General features: G+C 35.1%; 1 protein-coding gene and 2 pseudogenes across 3 annotated transcripts in view; 1 reads left to right on the top strand and 2 right to left on the bottom strand.

Moving 5' to 3' along the window:
• Positions 1–22,184, top strand: part of Taf4b (TATA-box binding protein associated factor 4b) — a 129,063-nt gene that overhangs the window by 17,797 nt on the left and 89,082 nt on the right. For 2 of the 3 annotated variants that reach the window (XM_076836936.2, XM_076836937.2), the window contains exons 4-7: positions 3,036–3,197; positions 3,296–3,418; positions 8,962–9,051; positions 13,535–14,149. In XM_076836936.2, coding sequence (XP_076693051.2) covers positions 3,036–3,197; positions 3,296–3,418; positions 8,962–9,051; positions 13,535–14,149 — 990 coding nt within the window. The remainder of the gene's footprint in view (positions 1–3,035; positions 3,198–3,295; positions 3,419–8,961; positions 9,052–13,534; positions 14,150–22,184) is intronic. The other variant, XM_076836938.2, reaches the window with a different exon arrangement.
• On the bottom strand, positions 3,905–8,571 carry LOC143382963 (small ribosomal subunit protein uS8 pseudogene; annotated as a pseudogene).
• Positions 4,850–4,950, bottom strand: LOC143383053 (U6 spliceosomal RNA; annotated as a pseudogene).

Raw genomic sequence — 22,184 nt, 5'->3', positions numbered from 1 at the left:
GAAACTAAAACCTTACTAAGTATCAGCAGTCCAAACATAATTGAATTTTACATTTCTTTTAAAGACAGGTCAACTATAGCAGTAATAATCTGCTCTTTCTAGGAAAGGAAGGTATAGTTCCTCACCTTCCTACTGACAGCCTTGTGTTCAGCCCTAAGTGTATCTGCTGCTGCTGCCATTGCTGCTCTTGCTCCATTTGCAATGTCTCAGTCCTGAATACAACAGGAAGAACCAGGATCATAAAGAAAGTGGTCCTAGTCTGCAAGGCTTCCCTGGAAAACCTGTACATTTTTTTTGAGACACAAAGAGGGAGACAAGGTCTCCTCAGTCTTCTGCCTTACCTTTAGGGAGTAATCATTAGTGAACTGGGGATCCATCAGTAGTTGCAGCACAAACATCCTTTTATCAGGAGCTTTCTCCCTAGATAGACATTGTTAAAAATGTTCCACTATAGTAAATATAACACACAAAATAATTTGAAATCTTTAGTGTTTTTTTTTTTTTTTAGGGTACTGGGGATTGAACCCAGAGTTACTTAACCACTGAGCCATATCCTCAGTCAGCCCTTTTTATTTTTTCATTTTGAGATGGGGCCTCTCTAAGTTGCTGAGGTTGGCTTTGAACTCTAGATCCTCCTGCCTCAGCCTTCTGAGGCGCTACAGTTATATGCACCCGTCCTTTAATGTTCAGTTGTATGTTATATTAAAGATGAAGATATAATTGGCTAGTTGTGAGATTAGAATGTCAATGTGCAAATAATTTGATTTAAAATTAGAATTTCTAATTCAATATGAACAACCTCAGCAGGTACAAAAAATGACCCTCCTTGAAATGTAATTTGGTCCGCTAAATTTGAATATAGTTCATTTTGCTAGCTCTATGTGTGACTGATTTTCACACAGATTCTTTTCACAAAATTCTATTCACATATTTTATTTTTTTCTCTTTTGTACCCAAGACATGCCTAATCAGTGTAATCCAGTCTTGCAAAGAATGGAAATATCCTTGGCTGGTAGAATATTGAGTCTAAGGTAGAATTATGATTGAGTTTAAGAACAGCTGTCCAATACTATGATGAGAAGACCAGGATTTTATACTTCCCTGTGTCCCTTAATACTTGAGATTGGCATGGAAGGTACATGAATCCTTTAAGGTACAGGTAGTAGGTATATTAGAAAGGATCATTAAGGACAGATTTGTGCTGGAATGTGCTAGTCAGCTTTACATTATTGTAACAAATTACTGTGATAAATCAAATTAAAAAGAAGAAAGATTTATTTTGACTCACAGTTTTTGGGGTTTCAGTCCATGACTGATTGTGCAGTATATCATGGCAGGAACATGAGTGGAGGCCCGTTCACCTAATGGCAAGGAAGCAAAAAAGAGGAAGAAGGAGCTGTGCCTCAGTATTGCCTTCAAGGGCACACTCCCAGTGGTTGGAAGTCCTCCCACTAGGTTCTACCTCTCAAAGATTCTACCATCTCCCTATAGCACCAAGTTTTTAACATGTGGGCCCTTTAGGAACTATAGCTTAGGGAAAGGATGAATTATTGACAAGGAAAGTAAAATGCCTTAAGTAAGTCTACTACTCACAAACAGTAGGATACTTTTCCTGAACTCACATTTCATTGGACCTTATTTTGCTTCATAAGGTAGAGGGACAGTAATTCCTGGAAATCCCCTTCCCATCAGTCATCAAAAGCCATCACAATCAGTAACTAGAATTCCAGATTACACTTTTGCATATTTGTGATACTAGTGACAATTTCTTAAATATAGTATTACAGGGAGTTTGTGCCTGATTATAAGGTAGACTCTGAAGAAATAATCTTATTTACTGTCTATAAACCTAAATGTTAATTAGAAAATTTTTAGAAGAATCTGCACAGTATTTGTCCCTGGAGTGCAGAACTAAAGGTATGAATAAGATGAACATCATTTTGATGTTGCCTGTGAGGATTTCTCTGATGTTTAATAAAATTTTACTAATTTACTTGTAATTTTAATTTTCATCTCTTTTTACCATTACATCATTAGTTCTAGTCCTCATCATTGATCAGCACTTTTAAATTTCTTTCTCATTTTTTACCTTCAAAACATTCTTGTCTGATATATGTGTCGCTCTTTCCCAAATGGAAAATTTTGGTGTACACTCAGATTGAGCTATCTTGACTATCATAGAAAGAAATTTTGTAGAGGATAATAGCAACCTGACCGTTCTATGTTATATGCCTGTAGAACATAAGCATTTAGATTAAAATGATGATGCAATATTTAGTTTTATGTGTGAATTATGAATTCTATTCTTTCCCCTCTGCCCTTCAAACTTTTCTTACAACATGTAACTTTTAGTGTTTGTTTTAAAAATAAAACTGTTGCTTTATTTCAATGTGTTCTTACCCAGCTCATGATTTCTTATATTAAAATTTTTGTCCTGAAGGTGGTGCTAGAGTCACACTTCATTCTGATATAGTGTAGAAAAAATAAATTCTTTTCAGTGTGAAAATAATATCACATTTTGTAATATTTTTATGTTTAATGTCTATATAAAAACAGCATATCTGGATATAAGATAATCAGTAGATCACTCTGCTTTATACTTAAGAAAAAGAAAATAGCAGGACAGGAAATTCTTTGTTTTCATATAAAGACTTGTTTTTTCATATACTTTGGAAGAAGCATTAATAATATTTTTAAGGGCTTGTATTGTATTAATTTCCAGACAACCCTAGAAGAGTAAGTACCATTATTTTCTTTTTTTTTCAAATAATAATCAGGATTAGGAGAATAACTTGCCTGTACTTAATATTGCAGTAGGTGGCAATGAAGAGTCGGAAGGTAGATGAGAATGTAACCCAGATGTGGTAGAATTAAGAGCTCTTCTAATATCATTACATTGCCGTAGACTATTAGAGCATCACCATCACATAAAAGCAAAGATGTCAAGATTCATTTGTAGACTGATAAGGGTGAAATGAGATGCCCACTTGGGTGTCATAGTAATGCATTTCTAAATACGTAAAATTTAATTTCAGTCTGTGGCTGTGCCAACCAATGTTGTCACAGTTACTCCTGTAAAGCCAGCAAATACTGTATCTACCTTGAAGACTTCAAGTGTGGGATCATCATCTACCCCTTCAAATGAACCTAATATCAAAGCAGAGAATTCAGCAGCTGCTCAGACTGATCTTTCTCCGGTGAGCTCTCACTTGCACCTTGCATTAATGCAGTTCCTTACCATTGTTCTTGATTCTTCTTTGCTAGCTAACAATTGTGATTATTTTTCCATATGTAGACAATGCTAGAAAACGTGAAGAAATGTAAGAACTTCCTGGCAATGTTAATAAAACTAGCATGCAGTGGATCACAGTCTCCAGAAATGGGGCAGAATGTGAAGAAGCTGGTAGAACAACTTTTGGTAAGTTAGTATTATAAAATCTTGCAAGGTTTATCTGTTGAAAATTGGGAAGTATCTATATTTATTTATCTATCTATATTTTAAAATATTTTCTTAGTTGTAGATGGACATAATACTTCTATTTATTTACTTATTTTTATGTGGTGTTGAGGATTGAACCCAGTGCTTCACACATGCGAGGCAGGCACTCTACTGACTGAACCACAATCCCAGCCCTCTCTATATATTTTTAAAAATATATTTTAGTTGTAGATGGACACAATACCTTTATTTTATTTTCATGTGGTACTGAGGATTGAACCTAGTGACCTCCACATGCAAGGCGAGCACTCTACCAATGAGCTACAACCCCAGCCCTCTCTATATTTTTAATGATGTTATTTTAAAGGTACTTCTTGATAAACCTTGGTTTTGCATCTTCTTCTTCTTATTTTTTTTAAGAAGCTGAGTCCATTGAGGCATTTTATTTGTATTTGTTTTATATCCCTAGAAAAAGTATCCCAGGATTTTCCATACAGTATGAAAAAAATTTTTTTAAAACAAATTCTTTATTTTTTAAAATTTTTTTGTGGTGATGAAGATCAAACCCAGTGCTTCATATGTACTGGGTAATCACTTTACCACTGAGCTACAGCCCCAGCCCCTTGTGTGAAAAAGTTTTTGTCTTGATACTTCATAGTCCATGATGCCAGCTGAGGTTGTCAGTAGAATGAAACTACCTGACAGAATGGGAGCAGATTATTCTGCCATTTTTCTAGGTCTTTGAGCTGTACATCAGATCTGGGGCTGATCACTCCACACTGGTTTAACCTGCCTTTGGGGTTCACAACAATTTTCTGAGCTCTGTGATCATCAGTGATTTCAGATTCACCAGTGTAAGCCTGCTTCATCATCACAGTTAGAAACTGGACAATAACTTTGGAGCATGGCCTAATTAGGACCTGGTGTTCATCTCTCTTTTTGGCATTGTTGATGCTCTTGAGAGCATGGGTCTGTACATTCATGCACACTACCTGGTGGCAAGGAAAGATGGAGAAAGAGAATGGGAGGGGCTGGTTTTACTTCTTAAAAGCTTTGTAATGATGATAAAATTTAGATAAATCCCCAGCCCTTCTTAAAATTTTTTGAGATGGGATATAAGTTGCTTAGGGCCTCACTGTAATGCTGAGACTGGCTTTGAACTTGCAATCCTCCTGCCTCTGCCTCCTGAGCCCGGGGGATTACAGGCTTGGGACAACTCTGCCAGTTGCATTCCTTTTCTTAATACTGCTTTTTTTTTTTTTTTTTGGCATATATAAGATGCATATATAACATGATATTTTGATGCATATTATTTTGTCTATACAAGCCTTGTTTCCCTTCTCTTAAAAAAAAAAAGGCCTTGGAAAGAAGGTTGACTCTTTGTTTCATTAGGGAAAAAAACCTTTTTTTTATAATATAGAATGCTTCACTAACTTGCATGTCATCCTTGCGTGGGGACTATTGCTAATTTCTTTATCATTTCAGTTTTAGTATATGTGCTACCAAAGCAACCATGGAAAATGTCACTAGAATTGCTGAGTGCCAGAAAGCCAGCTATCAATAAATGATGAAATTAATTTCTCATACTTCCAAACACCAAGCTGTAGGACTTGTGGAAATTAATTAACATTTTTAGGCCTTAGTTTCCTTGTAAGATGAGAAGAGTAAATGTGATCATTTCTGAGGTTTCTACAAGTGCCAAGTATCTTTTAGCCACCATATTATACATCCTTGATCTTTTATATCCTCTTTCAGGTAAAATACTCCATATAATATAGGATGGAGTAGAAATTATCATATATTTCATTTGTGCTTAAGACATATACTGGGAATATAATAGGTAAACATTATTTTGGATTTCTTTTTTTTAATATCTATTTTTTAGTTTCAGTTGGATACAATGCCTTTATTTTATTTATTTTTATGTGGGGCTGAGGATTGAAACCATGTCCTTAAACGTGCTAGGTGAGTGCTACACTGCTGAGCCACAACCTCAGCCCCCTATTTTGGATTTCTAAACTGTTCATAATTTACAGTTTTCTATGATCAAATAATTAATATTTTTGTGTATTTATTATATAAATGTGGTCACTTTTTCCCAGTATATGTTTTTTTCAAATATTGTCCAGGAAAACAAGCATAGTTTATTCAGATGTCTTCTTTATGACTTTTAAAAATGCTTCCTGTCAGGCATTAAAAATAGAGCATATTTAAAGTTAGTTTTTCAGTTGGGAAAGTATTTTAATTTTATATATTTAGAAATTTAAGTCATATGAACAATTTTATACTTTGGATGGTTTTGAGTACATTTTGAAAAGTAAACATTGTGTTTTTGCTTTTTCCTTTTCAAAGTATTTTAGTTTTGAAAGTAAATATGACTTGTTCCTCAGAAATGAAATGTCCTAGATGGAGAGTTGTAATGAAAAAGAACATAGATCCCATAAAACATTTTAATGTTTCTAAATGCAAAAGATTTGTGTGAATTTTGTGGACAGATAACAATAGTTAGAAATTAAGCAAATATTCTTTCTAACTTAAGATAAATAGTTCTCAAACATTTGGGCCTCAGGATAGCTGTATATTCTTTTTTGGGGGCATGCAGGTACTAGGGATTGAACTTAGACACTTTTTTGCTAGTAAGCCACATCCCTAACCCTTTTAATTTTTTGAGACAGGGTCTCCGTGTTTTTTTTTTTTTTTTTTTTTTTTTGTGTGTGTGTGTGTATGTGTGTGTGTGTGTTCTAGGGATTGAACCCAGGACTTTGTGCATGCAAGGCAAGCACGCTCAACTGAGCTATATCCCTAGCCCAAGAGACAGGGTCTCAATAAAATTTTTTATTTTTTAAATATAGTTGTAGATAGCATTCCTTTATTTATTTTATGTGATGCTGAGAATCAAACCTAGTGCCTCACACATGCTAGGCAAGTGCTGTGCCATTGAGCTACAGCCCCAGCCCTCAATAAGGTTTTTACAGCCTTACCAAGTTGCTGAGGCTGGCATTGAACTTGATATCCTCCTTTCTCAGCCTCCCAACTTGCTGGGATTATAGGTATGTGTCACTGTACCTGGCAGGATGCCTGTATATTTTTAAAAACTGGGGACTACTCAAGGGATTTTATTTTTTTTGGACCTGAAATTAAAACAGAAAGGTTTTAAAATTATATTTATTTTAAAATAATGATAAACCCTTTATATATTCACATAAATAACATTTAAATAAAAGCTGTAGTTTTCAAAACAAAATTGAGAAAAATGACATTGCTTTGCATTTTGTAAATATTTTTAATGTCTGACTTAAATAATAGGAAGTTGGATTCTCAGGCCTGCTTCTACATTTACTTTACTTTGTGATGTGTTAATTTGTTGAGTATTAGGAGAGTGACTGGTTTTTGTGTGGTTTTTGTAATAGTATGCATTGGTCATTTGGAAAATGTTGACTAATTGAGTTATGTTATACAGATCTTCCAAATGTTTTCACATACTTTATTTAAGATACCAGATATCATGTTCATTAATTTCCCAAATGATCTTGTCAAGAGGTTTTTTTTTTTTTTTTTTTTTTTTTTTTTTAAAGTTCTGGGAAGCTATCAGGCTAGGAGAAGTCATTATATATTTTTCCAAATTTATGCCATGGGTGGTGGTGTATGCCTGTAATCCCAGTGGCTGGGGAGGCTGAGGCAGGAGGAACATAGTTCAAAGCCAGCCTCTGCAACTTAGTGAGGCCCTAAGCAACTGAACAAGACCCCGTTTTTAAACAAAATATAAAAAAAGGGCTGGAGATGGGACTGGAGTTGTGGCTTAGTGGTAGAACACTTGCCTAGCGTACATGAGGCACTGGGTTTGATCCTCAGCACCACATACAAATAAAGATATGTGTCCGCCGAAAACTAAAAAAAAATAAATATTAATTTTCAAAAAAATATTTTTTTAAAAAAAGGGCTAGGGATTTGACTCAGTGGGTAAATATCTCTGGCTTCAATCCCCAGTACTGAACAAACAAACAAATTATTATTTTGTCTTGGGAGCTTTAATTTTTATCATTAACAATAAATACTTTCAGTTGCTTTCCTCATAGAAATGGAGTTCGTTTTATTTGTTTTTGAGAAAGTATTTTCTAAATATCCAAGTCTGAATAACCACAGTTTCGTAATTCTTTCTAGCAAAAATGGAAAAAAAGCTGCTAATTTAGCTAGTAATTCAATCATAAACTACTTTTCTGTGAGCATCTTTCTTTGGCCTGCAGTAGAAGTCCTTTATGTGTGGCCTCCACTTTGTTATGTACAATATTAAAAAGATGTCTGTCTACTGAAGAGTTGAGATTTAATAATACTAATTTTTACTACATCAAGAATGTTTTAGCTGGGGGCGGTGGTACATGCCTGTAATCCCAGCGTCTCTGGAGGCTGAGATAGGAGGATTGGGTGTTCAAAGCCAGCCCCAGCAATTTAGCGAGGCGCTAAGCAATTCAGTGAGAACCCTGTCTCTAAATAAATAAAATACAAAATAGGGCTGGGGCTGTGGTTCAGTGGTTGAGTGCCCCTGAGTTCAATCTCTGGTACCTGCACTCCCCCCCAACCACCACCAAAAAAAAAAAAAAAAGAGAGAATGTTTTAAAGTAGAACTAACATAATTTTTTTCATAACTATAAATGCACAGCAGTGTAGAGTATGATGACAACTCTTTCACTTTGCTATTGCTTCTTCCCATTAGTTTTACATGTTCTTGTCTTTACAGCTTTAGGGTATATTTCAACAGTGAAAAATGCAAAAAAGATTGGTATTAATGTAAAAATATTTTAAACTTTACAGATCCCTGAAGTGCTTAGAATATAAAATAATAAGTAAACATTTCTAAGTTCTTTGGGACAGCTATTATGGACTCAGTATTACTCTAAAAATATAATCTTAGCTTAAGATAATTAATAATTATAGAAACAAAACAAAAACTTTAAAGTCCTCCAGATAACTTCTTCTTTCTATCCTAAGAAACTCCTGTGTCTTTACTTCTTAATTGTTCTTGAAAGATGTAATAATGTAGCTCTTCTCTCACTTTTTTTTTTTTTTACTGGAATGTCCTCCACCCCCACAAGAAGAAAAATCATTCCTTCAATGTATTCTCTTTCAATATACATTTCTATTATTTAGGTTTACTAATTTCTCTGGTGAATGAAAAAAATGCTCCCATGTAATGATGAACTTGTGAAAAGCTTCAAATCTTTGCCTCCTTTCTTTATTTAATTGTGCAGTGCTGAGGATCAATCGTAGGGACTCATGCATGCAACCAAGCACTGAGCTATACCCCCAGAGTTTGCTTCTTTTATCTTTAAATTAAATTAAATTTTTCTTTAAAAGACAGGGTCTTCCTGTGCTGTCCAGGCTGACCTCAAACTCTTGCGCTCAAGTGATCCTCCTTCTTTACCCTTATGATTTTAACTAGGACTACAGTTGTGCATCACCATCCCTAGCTTTTGCCTCTTCTGAAAATTTGTAGACCTATGTGTTTTATTTCTCCCATTCTTTAGGATGCAAAAATTGAAGCAGAAGAATTTACAAGGAAATTGTACGTTGAACTGAAGTCTTCACCTCAGCCTCATCTAGTTCCTTTTCTTAAGGTAGAGTCACATTCTTTGAAGAAATTATATGGATTAGATTTCTTTAAAATAATTTGAAACCTGAATATTCAACATGACAGTAATTTAGTGTGAAGATATAACAATGTGAGAAGGAACTTTAGTACTTTTGTAAACTGTAAGGCTCAGTCATAGTATTGTTTTCATTTGAACATTTTGAGAAAACAGGAATAATATCTCATTCGTGAATATAATGTTATATTGTTTAACAATTGTACAGGAATACATTCAAATTCTTGTGATTGTGAGAAAATAGGGTTTTCTAATTTGTCCTAATTTCATGTTCTCTTAAAGTGAAAAACCATAATAGTGCCAAATTTGGTGGGAAAATTATAATTTAAAAAATTAATTTATGGGGCTGGGGATGTGGCTCAAGCGGTAGCGTGCTCGCCTGGCATGCGTGCGGCCCGGGTTCAATCCTCAGCACCACATACAAAACAAGGATGTTGTGTCTGCCGATGACTGGAAAATGAATATTAAAATTCTCTCTCTCTCTCCCTCTCTCACTCTCTCTTTAAAAAAAAAAAATTAATTTATATTGTTAGGCATAACCTATGGTTTATTGAAGTTATAGAATCTGGATGGCAGTAGCTTGGATAATAGGAGCTTATTTTTGCAGACTTAAAAATATCCCATTTATATTCTCAGAAGTTAAAAAGGAATTAAATTGAAATGTATAAGGTCATTAAAGAGGACTGGGGATGTGGCTCAAGCGGTATCGCACTCACCTGGCATGCGTGTGGCCCGGGTTCGATCCTCAACACCACATACAAACAAAGATGTTATGTCCACCGAAAACTAAAAAATAAATATTAAAAAATTTCTCTCTCTCTCTTTAAAAAAAAAATTTTAAAAAAGAAGTCATTAAAGAGTCTGGGCTCTAATGAACCAAAAAGCCATGTTTTTTTTTTTTGGGGTGGGGGGTGGGGTTATTGAATCAAGGGATGTTTTACTACTGAGCCACATCCCCAGCCCTTTATAATATTTTATTTAGTGACAGGGTCTCTTGAATTGTTTAGGGCCTCACTAAGTTGCTGAGACTGGCTTTGAATTCATGATTGTCCTCTGCCTCAGCCTCCTGAGCCACTAGGATTACAGGCTTGTGTGCCACTGCACTTGGCCTTTTAATATTTTATTTTGAAACTGGATCTTGCTAAGTTGTTTAGGGTCTCATCAAATTGTAAAGGTGACCTTGAGCTTCTGATCCTTCTGCCTTAGCCTCCCAGGTTGCTGAGATGACAGGTGTGCACCACCATGCCTAACTCATCCCATAAATTTTGACATAATAAAATGAGGAGGGGTTGGGGATGTGGCTCAAGCAGTAGTGCGCTCGCCTGGCATGCGTGCAGCCCGGGTTCGATCCTCAGCACCACATACAAAGATGTTGTGTCCACCGAAAACTAAAAAATAAATATTAAAATTCTGTCTCTCTCTCTTAAAAAAAAAAATAGAATGAGGAGTTGCCTTTTGAAATTTTTGGGTTAGTTGTCTAGGGGAGATGAAGGAGGCTTTAAAAACTCCTTTTGTTGCTTCATGAAAGAGGAGTGGAAAGGAAGATGTAAGCATCCTGTTTTCATAAGATGTTTTAACACCAGAAAGTATTTCTGAGTAGGTAACTAAATTGATTAGGATAAGTCATGTGATATGAAGTGTAATTAAAGAGACTGAGAATGTATTAGCCAGAGAAGACTTGATCTGGGGAAATGAAGTCAAAGGATCATTATATATTTTAAGCACATATATATGAAAGAGATTTGTCCTTTACACTTCTACAATCCATAACTAGGATTGGATAAATTTGCCTAAAAAGATGATGAGCTATTTGTGAAATGATTCATGCTCTTTTCGTATGACTCATTTGTCCACTTGATTGAGAAATTAGAGGCATTTCTTCCTGAATCCCTTTCGTTGGAAAGGTCTTCAGCTCTAGGTACTGCATTTCATAATAATGACTCACTCTCTTTGAGTATGTGTGTTTTGTACTTAGTGTTTATACTGTGAAGGAGAAGGAGGAAAATTTATGTAGCAGATGTTGTTAGTTAGCTATCGATTACTATAACATATACCTGAGATGTTAGACTTTTAAAGAGAAATATTTTGTTACACAGTTTTAGAGGTTCTAGTCCATGATCAGCTGGTCCCATTGCTTTGGCCCTCTGTGAGGCAATACAGTGTCAGGAGTACATGGCAGAGTGAAACTGCTAACTTCATGGCTTGGTGATGAAAGGAAGAAAGAAGAAAAGACTAAGCCCCACAATCCACTTTGAAGGCATGGTTCAAATAACCCAAAGAGTAGGCCCCACCTCTTAAAATTTCTGCCGTCTCTCAGTAGCAACATGCTGGGGCTGGGGATCAGGTCTTTAACACATGGGTCTTTCAAGGACATTTAACATCCCAAGCAGCCAGGTGTGGTGGCATCCACCTATAATTCCAGCAACTTGGGAGGCTGAGGCAGGAGGATTGCAAGTCTGATGCCAGCTTCAGCAATTTAAGCAAGACCCTGTTTCAAAATAAAAATTTAAAAGGACTGGGGATGTGGCTTAGTGGGTATGCCTGGGTTCAATCGTGAGTAAATCCACCCCACTCAAAGAAAAAAAAAATCTAAACCATAACAGATGCTCTGCTAGATCCTTTACATATAATTTTGGAGCTAAGTAGTAGTTTCCATTTTAGAGAGGACCATTTAAATCTACTAACATTATTTTTTAAAATCAAACTTACAGGTCTAGAATTTAGGCCGTTTTACCTGTTGCTAGATAACATTACCTGTAAATTACAAATATTACTATGAAGGATTTGCACTTTGTATCCATTTTTTTTAAAGAGAGAGAGAGAGAGAGAGAATTTTTTTAATATTTATTTTTTTTAGTTTTCGGCGGACACAACATCTTTTTTGTAGGTGGTGCTAAGGATCGAACCCGGGCCGCACGCATGCCAGGCGAGCGCGCTACCGCTTGAGCCACGTCCCCAGCCCTGTATCCATTTTTTTTTTTAAGGATCTTTCTTAGACTCTTTTCTTGAGAGATCTTTTTGATCATCCCTGAGAGCTTTTGGGGGTTGGGTATTACATAGGGATGAAGGAATTAACATTTTAGTTTAACTCTGGTCGGGTAATGAAAAGATAATTAATTCAAATATTCATTTGCATTGTCTCTCTTATTATTGAATATTTCTTTCCAATTATAGTTTTCTGAGAATCTCCTGTTTAAACTTACTTAAATCATTTTTCCATGTATTTCCAGCTGTTTGTTTTCTGCCATTTTCATATTTTGGAAAAAAGTTTTTGAAGGGTTTTCTGTTTTCCTTTGTTACTATCTATCTATCTCTATCTCTATCTATCTGTGTGTGTGTTTGTGTATGTGTGTGTGTGTGTGTGTGTGTGTGTGTGTGTGTATAAACTGTGCTTTTGCTTTTATTTATTTATTTTTGAAACTGGGGATTAAATCCAGGGGCACATAACCACTGAACTACATCACCAGCCCTTTTTTATTTTCTACTTTGAGACAGGGTCTTGCTAAGTTGCTGAGGCTGGCCTCAGAGTTGCAATCCTCCTTCCTCAGACTCTCAAGTTGCTGGGATTCCAGGCATGCACCATTCTGCCTGGTTTATTTTTTTTTAAAAAAATTTATTCTTTGAGTATTTCCATTGTTTCTAACTCTTAATAAGCAATGTGACTGAATTTTAAGTGTCACAATAAGGAAATCTTACCAAACAGCTCATGAAGATAACTTACCATTTTTGTATTTTCATATCTTTTTTTTTCATTTTTACAAACAAAAATCCCAGGAGTGAAAAGGCAAAATCTACAGTTTTTCACTTGAATTGTCTTTGTTCTTTTAGTAAAAGATACAAAGATAAACACTTGATTCAAAACTTAGTCAGAAAATGTGCTAATAACTCAAGAAAATTGTTTTAGATTGTAAAAATCCATTTGTTTGTATTAGCTCTATTTCAATGTAAAGACAATTTCTATCCAAAGTTTTTAAGTTATTTTACAAGAAATTCTGCTGCATTGTAAATTTATGGCTACTAAAGTCAGCAATGATCTTTTAAAGAGTTTAGATGAATAGAATACAGAGAAATATGATAGTGTTTTTTTAATTTGTTCTTTTTAGTTATACATGACAGTAGAATGTATTTTTACATATTATACATACATGGAGTATAACTTCCCTTTCTTGTGGTTGTATGTGATGTGGAGTTACACTGATTATGGATAGTGTTTTATTTTACCAAGTTGGTAATTGAGATATCCAAAATAAGTTTTATACTGAAAATGATAATTTCACATTGAAAAATCACTTTTGGGTTTTAAATTGTATCTTATACTGATTGGATAAAATAGGTTTTCTCAACTGTAACACTTGATGTAGTTTTGATTTGCTTTATGTTATAAATATGAGAGAGAAGTGTTTTTACTTGTAACTTATTTTCAGTATTTACTTCTTTTTCTTCATGTTTCCAGAAAAGTGTTACTGCCTTACGACAACTTCTACCTAACTCCCAGAGCTTCATTCAGCAGTGTGTTCAGCAGACTTCTGGTGAGGTGGTTATTACCACCTGTACCTCAACAGCAACACCTCCTGTGGCAACAACTACAGTTTCTTCAGCCCAGTCTGAAAAGCCCATCATTGTTTCTGGAACAACAACACCTAGAACTGTATCTGTGCAAGCTCTGAATCCACTTGCTGGTCCAGGGGGTACAAAAACTGGAGTTGTGACACTACATTCTGTGGGTCCAGCTTCTGTACCAGGAGGAACTACAGCTGGAACTGTTTTGCTTCAGACTTCAAAACCACTTGTGACATCGGTACCAAATACAGTAACAAATGTCTCACTTCAACCTGAGAAACCAGTAGTCTCTGGAGCAGCAGTAACACTGGCTCTTCCATCAGTAACTTTTGGAGAAACTTCAGCTGCAGCTCTTTGTATTCCATCTGTGAAACCTGTCATTTCTTCTGCTGGGACCACACCTGACAAACCTGTCATTGGCACTCCAGTCCAAATCAAACTTGCCCAGCCGGGCCCCCTTCTTTCACAGCCAGCTGGTGTTCCACAGGCAGTTAAAGTCAAGCAACTAGTGAGTAAAATTTTATTTTTCCTCAGTTACTTATTTGGAAAGTTTCAGACATTCAGAAAAGACTAGTAAAAAATTGGCAAGACTATATATCCTACCAAATTTGACAGTTAATTTTTTATCTCATTTGCTTCATCTCCCTGTTTGTAGTCACATGCACAAAAACACATTTTTTTTTTTCCTAAATCATTTTTGAGAATTGGCTGCAGAAGTTGTGACAGTGCATTCCCCAAAATACTGTGTCTCTTAACAAAAAAAATTGTTTTTAAACATTAGCAATTCATATTATCATACGTGAGACATTAATATTGGTACAGTTTTACAGTTTTTCCTACTTGTCCCAATAATGTTTCCTGTTCTTGCTTCTAGTGAAGAATTTCTTATTACATTTAGTTATCACTTTTTTAATCTAGAACAATGCTCCAGTTTTTTGTGGTTGTTCATTATGTTATAATATTTTAAGTGCCTGGGCTAGTTGTTTTATACTGTCCTTTAAAGTTTTGTATTGTCCAATAGTTAGGGCTTTAAATAGGTGATAGTATGATAACATTTCTTTTTTTTTTTTCAAAAAAATGCTGAGGAAGACAGGTGAACAGATAAATAAGTTGTATTTTTTCCTAAATTTGATAATTTGAGGGATTCTTAGGTGAGAGAAGGAAATTTTAGCAGTTTATTGATAAGTTGATATCTAGAATGCTCTGCTTTATTCAGGAGAAGACAGATTTTGTGACAAGACTGTGTGAGTATTGTTAGCTTATGGGAGAGAGTGCATTGTTTTTCTTGTAAAGTTCTTCCCTTCTTTATACCATAACAGAGTTTGCTTTCTTTTGATTTTTGGTGATTGCCCACGTTCTTTTTTGTAAGCCTTTGTGTTAGAGGTTGTGTTTTGAAAATTTTTAGTTCATTGTTCCTTGGAATGTAAACTGTGTGTATACTCACCACCCTTGTTTGCAGATCAGAATTAGAGGCTAACATCTGTGGATTATTGTCTTCTGAGGTAGAGGGCTGCTTTGGACATAGAATCAAAGGAGAAGATAAGCCAGGCCCGGTGGCTCATGCCTATAATCCCAGCAGCTTCAGAGGTTGAGGTAGGAGAACTGAGAGTTCAAAGCCAGCCTCAGCAACGGTGAGGCGCTAAGCAACTCAGTGAGACCCTGTCTCTAATAAAATACAAAAAAAGGGCTAGGGATATGGCTTAGTTGTTAAGTGCCCCTGAGTTCAATCTCTGGTAACTAACATTCCCCCACACACACAAAAAAGGGGGAAGATAAGGTACCCAGAATTGGAGGGTAGTCTTAACTCTTGTAGCTGGGAAGTAATATAATTTCCTATGTGTGAATCTTTTTTTAGCCCTTCCTATTCTGGGTCTGATTTTCAAATACACCTGCAGTGCAAGATTTCTCTGTTTGCCTCAACTTAATCTCAGAGATAGAGCAACATTTTACATTTTTTCCAAGCCCCATATATTCAGCTTTATTAAAGATTCTTTTCAAAAAAAAATTCTTTTCATAAACATGAGATATTTCAGGTAGGACATGGGTAAGCAATTGTTAAAAGTCTACAGCAACTTTCAAACTCCTTTCTTGGGTAGACTACCAAAATCAGAAAGCACCATAAAACCCAGTGAAGTCATCAACTGATGTTCTGAATAGGGAAAGTTTAGAGTGAGGATTGGCATTTCATATTTAACCCTGATTTTCAGGAAATGAAATGAAAAAGGCAGAATTATCAATCTGAATATCATTAATCTAGAAAAGGAACTAATGCTCTTTTGAGGGGCACTATCTCAGTGATGTCACTGGAAAGTTCAGATTGCTTGACATATGGATAAAACCAATTTTGGGGAGTCAGGCCCCTACATGTCTCTGGGTTCAGGGGAGTAAATCCACACTGATAGAGAGGGAGAGGAGAACATAAGGATGAATTTGAGTTTTTCCACACCACAAGGCATTTGTGTCGAGGTGACTTGTATGTGCCAATGTTAGGGAATCCTTCCTCCTGGGAGCCAAGAAGAAATCTCTCAAAACTAGTGGGGTAAGGTGTTTTCCCTACAGCAACTCAATTTTGGAGACATTCTATTAGTGACCTATGTTACTTCCCCCAAAACAATGAAATGTTCTGTTTTAATCAGCTTATTTTTCACTGCTACAACCAAAAGACCTGACAAGAATACTGAAGAGGAGGAAAAGTTTATTTTGGGGCTCATGTTTTCAGAGGTCTCAGTCCATCGATGACCAACTCCATTCTTGGGGCCTGAAGTGAGGCAGAACATCATGGCAAAAGAGTGTGGTGGAGGAAAGCGGCTCAGGACACAGCCACCAAGAAACAGAGAGCTCTCCTCACCATACGGACCCCAAAGGCATACCCCAGTGACCTATGCCCTCTAGCCACACCCTACCTGCCTACAGTTACCACTCACTTAATTCCTGTCAGTGGATTAATGCACTGATTTAAGGCCCTCATAACCCAATCTTTTCACCTCTAAACCCTCTTGCATTGTCTCACTCGAGCTTTAGGGGGACACCTCACATCTAGATTCTAACATATTGTGTGCTAACAATATAGTTTTAAAAAAAACGGCTAAACAAAGTTCTGCATTTTTATGAAACTTGGTAAAAAATAGTATTTTAAACTGTTCAGTCACTAGAAGTACATCATCATCAAAAATGTGCACCCTTCACTCTGCATCTCTAGCACCGTCAGCTTTCTGTGCTTGTCTGTTTTAAGGTATCTCCATCTTCTGCAGTTATTTCCATCCTGGCCAGCATCATGTTTTCACTTGGATACCTTCTCTCCCTTCTTTGCCGGGCCTTTTTAGGCTTGAGCTCTGGCTCTGGTGGAGCAGGAGTTTTCGGATATTCTCTGGTTCATTCTTCAACTTGACTTTGTTAGCATCCCCGGCAGCCTTTCTCTTGGGCATGGCTGGGGATGACAGCAGGACACAGGCACTGGATGAGGGGATGCTGTAGTGTGTGGCTTTGGTTGGTGGTCGGGGGGTAGCTTTGGTTGGTCTGGGAGTTGTTCTTGTTTGTTCTTCCAAAACAAACTTTTTAGAAGCAGTGATTAAAAAATTAAACATTGTTCTGATAAGCCAAGTTTGAGGACCACTGCAACAGAGGAATTGCCCCCAAGGAAAGGCTTCTTTGGGGAAGAACTGAATAGAATTGAAATCTTTTTTATGGGTCATAACTGATGATTGAACCTATGCTAACTAATCATTATTGACAATCTTGTAGCACGTAGGTCCCTAAGGTGAAATAATACTTTGTTAGCTACATAGAATTCTAAGAGCATATTGCTTCTGTGTAATGGATTTTTAAATTCTTATGAGGAAAAGGCTTGGAGAAAACTAAAGATCCAGAAATTCTAAGTGACCTATCCAGTATTAGTCAGCAAGTAGTGGATTTCAGTCTAGAATCCTGTGACTTTGCCATTAGGGTTTGGTTACGATGCTTCCAGCAGGACCTTCTAGGTTTCTGGAATATCTTGAAGCAGAAAACTATCTGGTAATATAATAATATCTTGACAACATTTACATTTTTTGGGTATAATTTGTTATACATTAGAAATAATTTAAATTACAAAAAAATGTAACAAAATCTGATGGTAAATTTTAGGGGGATTTTAATTCATACTTTTATTCCTAAAAGGTTGTAAAAAATTTAATATTCCACAATAATATTAAATATAAAATGTGAATTTTGCTTTCTTTTTTGGCCTTTGTTTTAATTTTGATTTGATATGCCTATTCGTACTTACCTATTTAAAATGGCAAAATCCACAGTGGCAGGTCACTGAAGATGCCTTGTGAATTTATTGAATAACAGATTTACTTGGGCTAAAAGAAAAAAAGCATTTTGTATGGTAATGTATAGAGAGGACAGAACTAGGGTACTCTTTCAAGTCAACTGATTTAGAAAAATAATATTTTAATGAAAGTACCAATTTAATCTTACTCCCAAGTGAGGCTTAAAATACTGAAGATGCTAGAAAAGACTAAAGCATTTTATATACCTTATAAGAAATATGCAAATAATCATTCAAAGTATGAGAGACCACACCAGACCATAGGATCCAAGTAACTCAGTATGGTGTAAAGAATATGCATTTGGCTGTCTTTTTTTTTTTTTACTACGGATTGAACCCAGGGGTTCTTAACTACTGGGCCACATCCCCAGCCCTTTATTTTTTGAGATAGGGTCTCACTATGTTGCTGAGGCTGGCTTTGAAGTTGAAATCTTTCTGCCTTAGCAGGTATTCCAGGTATGTCCCACCACACCTTGCTTGGATGACTGTCTAAAAATGTCAAGTTTAGAATTTTGGTAATTTATTTCTTTAATTATTTATGAATTTAAAACTTTTTCCACAATATTTACTTCTCAATTGTAGTAGTTCTTCTGGAGAATTGTATGGCCTGCCTCTTAGTTAAGGTATCTAAATATTATGCTTTCAAGTTATAAGAAAAATATTCTCAAGCTACCATTGTAGGGATTAGATTTTACATTATTAATATTTTATCAAAGTATACATTTTTATCTATTAACTGCTTTTACAAAAATGGAGTTTTCACTGCATGCTATCCTTTCTGTCTCATTGATTATTATATATTATACTTGGGGGTTCTGCCAAAGGTTTCATGTAAATTAACTGAAATTGTTCAGTTTCTTTTGGTTGTTTTTCAGTTTATACTCAGATACTTGAAATGTTGAAATATGGCCCTAATAAGTAGTTCTGGGGATTTTACCTAAGAACTCAATTCCTATAAATGACTTATGTTATTGGCTGCCTATCAGTGTTGGCATAGTAGCTATTATATTATATACTCAAACTAAATATTGAACTTAACATTTTACTTCTAGTTTTTGTTTCAAGGTGGAGAGTGGATGAGTTGGATTATGGGTTACTAAAGCTAGGTAAGATAATTAAGTAGAAACTTTCAGAAGACTTTGCTGAAAAAATCTTCTCTTAGATATTTGTGAAAAAAAAAGTGTTTTACTTGTTTCATCAAAAGCTAAATTAAATTTCATTTTAATTAGCAAAGCTAATTTAATTTAGAAAAGCTAAATTTTAATTTCAGTCTGTTCATTTTACAATATAAATTTTGATAAACATTTTAATTGATTTAACTGAATAAAATAAAAACCCCTCAGATTCACAATATATGCAAATAAAATTCATGAATGAGGAAAGTTAATTCAAAAATCTCTGACCTCTATTTTTGCCAGAAAGGTGGGTAATTTTGGAGAGTAAGCTGAATATTGTTATAGTAGTCTTGCATTTATTTATCCTTAAGTCTCTTTTTTATTTTTTGCTTTCAAGTATTTTTTCCTTTTTAAAATATACTTTTATTTGTGCATTATAATCATACATAATAGTGGAATCCATTGTATATGCTTGCACATGCACATAATATAATATTATCACTTAAGTGTCTTTAAAAATAATTTATACTTGGAGATAAGGCAGGAAATTTTTATTATTATTTGTTTTCTTATTTTAAATGTGTATTTCCCCTCTATTTTATTTCTTCCTTAACAGTATCACAAATATTTAATAAGTGGCCACTCTCCAAATATTACTATTTTGTGGATATAAGAGAAAAATAAGTTATTTGTGCAGTATAAGTGTGATAACTTTCAGTTTCACTGTACTAAAGTAAAACTGAACTCCTAAAATAAATTTACCCTAAATACTAAAAAAGAAAAATTGTTGTTGTATTTTTACTTGCACCTAATTATTTTGAGGTAGGAGAAATTCTTAAAGAATTTTACAACAAACACATGCTATGTGAAATAATTAGTGAGAGTTAAGTGTGCTAATTGCCTCTGATGTCACAGTTCTTGCAGGATAGGAAAAATATTTTCAATGTGTAAATTTTAATTTGTTATCATGGCGGTTGCCAATATTTTCTTTAGAAAAGAGAAAATAAGTAAAAATTGAGTTAGAAAAAAATTGGTAAAATTTTTCATTGGCTCAAGTAGTTGACCCTCAGTTATTGAACTGACCTTCTTGGATCCTAAATAGTTTGTCTTTTTTTCTTCCTTTTTTGCATTCTATTTATGAGAGTGGAAAGGTGGAATTAGTTTTTGATTTTACTTTTACTTGAATAGGACTAATGAAGAAAGAGGTTGAATCCAAGTAAGGCCTACCGTTTATTTACCATATATAAATAGCAGTTGCACAGTAAATTCCTCATGGGCTATAACTGAATTAGAATTTTTATCATAATATTCTTGATATATAGGTTGTTTGATGCTAGTTTATTCAAATTTACTTAAGAGATAGTTTGTTTCATAAGAATATATTAGAATTTGTGGAAAATAAAACTGGAGACATTATAGTGTCCATGTCTTTATATTAGTCAATAAAAATTTTTATAAGAATTTTCATATGTAGAGAAATTGAGATTTATAGTAAATATCATACAACCTCCCACCTAGATTCTAGCATTTATAGCTGTTAAACTTGATTTATCATGTATTTATCCAGATGTCTTTTTTTAAAAGAAAATATTTATTTTTTAGTTTTAGGTGGACACAATATCTTTTTCTTGTTTGTTCGTTTGTTTGTTTTTATGTAGTGCGGAGAATCGAACCCAGTGCCTCATGCATGCTAGGTGAGCGCACTACCACTTGAGCCACATCCCCAGCCCCCCAGCTGTCTATCTTAATTTTTTGATGGATTTCAAAGATTTTTTTCCTAAATTATTAAATATAGATATCACAGTTAAATATTTGTTTATATAATTTTTTCTTTTGAGGTATATCTATTTACAATGACAAGCACAGATTTCATTTGTACCACATGAAAAGTTTTTTTTGACAGTTCATACTGCTGTGTAATTCAGACCTCTCATCAAAATATAGACTGTTGCTGTTATAATCTCTGAGCTCTCTCCTGCCTCATCTGAGTTGTCAAAATGTAGACGTGTTCTCTCGTGCCCCTTCTCCATTCATCAGAATATAGATTAGTGCCATCATCTTATTGCCCTTTCCCATTCAGACCCCATTGCCATCTTCCAGAAGCAGCAACTGTTCTGATAATTTCCTCCATGGATTAGTTTTGCTTTTCCTAGAACTTCATATTAATGGTATCAAGGTATTATTTAAAATAATTCCTTGTCACATATATCAGATTATAGTTAATGTGAAAGAAACAAAGAATATTGCTTAGCATTTCTAGACCTGTAATTTCTATAAACTGCTTAAACATTAGTTTATGTTAACATCCCCAATAAGACATCAGAACTTGAGGTGTAAAGAAAGCTAAGGTATGTACTCTTTCCCTTTCTTTCCTTGATTCCAGAGTTTTGTTTTGTTTTGTACCTGAGATTTAACCCAGGGATGCTTAACCCCCAGAGCCATATCCCCAGACCATTTTTTATTTTGTATTTTGAGAAAAGGCTTCACTCTAAGTTGCTGAGGCTGGCTTTGAACTTGCAATCCCCCTGCCTCAGCCTTCTGAGCTGCTAAGTAATTACAGGTATGTACCACTGCACCCGGCCAGAGTTTGTTTTGAAGGGAAAGTAAATTAGGGTCTTAGTTTTTAAAGAGCACAATAGCTTTTCTTTTCCTTGCCAAATAAGAATAAATATGTCTTCTTTGGGCCAATTTCCATTTCTCTAAAATGATTTCATTCTCCATAAGATGCCTAATAAAGTGGTTTTAGATACTTTCTTTGAAAGAAGACCAGTGAAATCTCTTACACATTATTGCTCATTATGTTTTATTTTGCTTGGCAGGTGTGCAAGAGTGCACGTTGTCCCTTTTTTTGTTGTTGTTGTTAGATTTTTAAGATGAGGACTGATGGGGACCTAGGTTGTTTCTGTTTGTTTGGTATCAGGAATTGAACACAAGGGCGCTTAACCACTGAGTCACATCCCCAGCCCTTTTTATTTTTTTATTTTGAGACAGGGTCTTACTTCTTTGCTGAGGCTGGCTTTGAATTTGCAATCCTCCTACCTCAGCATCCTGAGCCACTGGGATTACAGATGTGCACCACCACACCACGCCTAGGGTTTTTAAATCCCACCTCAAAA

The sequence above is a fragment of the Callospermophilus lateralis genome, chromosome 17 (assembly GCF_048772815.1).
Source record: "Callospermophilus lateralis isolate mCalLat2 chromosome 17, mCalLat2.hap1, whole genome shotgun sequence".
NCBI classification, from domain to species: Eukaryota; Metazoa; Chordata; class Mammalia; order Rodentia; family Sciuridae; genus Callospermophilus; species Callospermophilus lateralis.
Note: the sequence above shows the minus strand (reverse complement) of the source record. Positions and strands in the feature narration are given on the sequence as shown.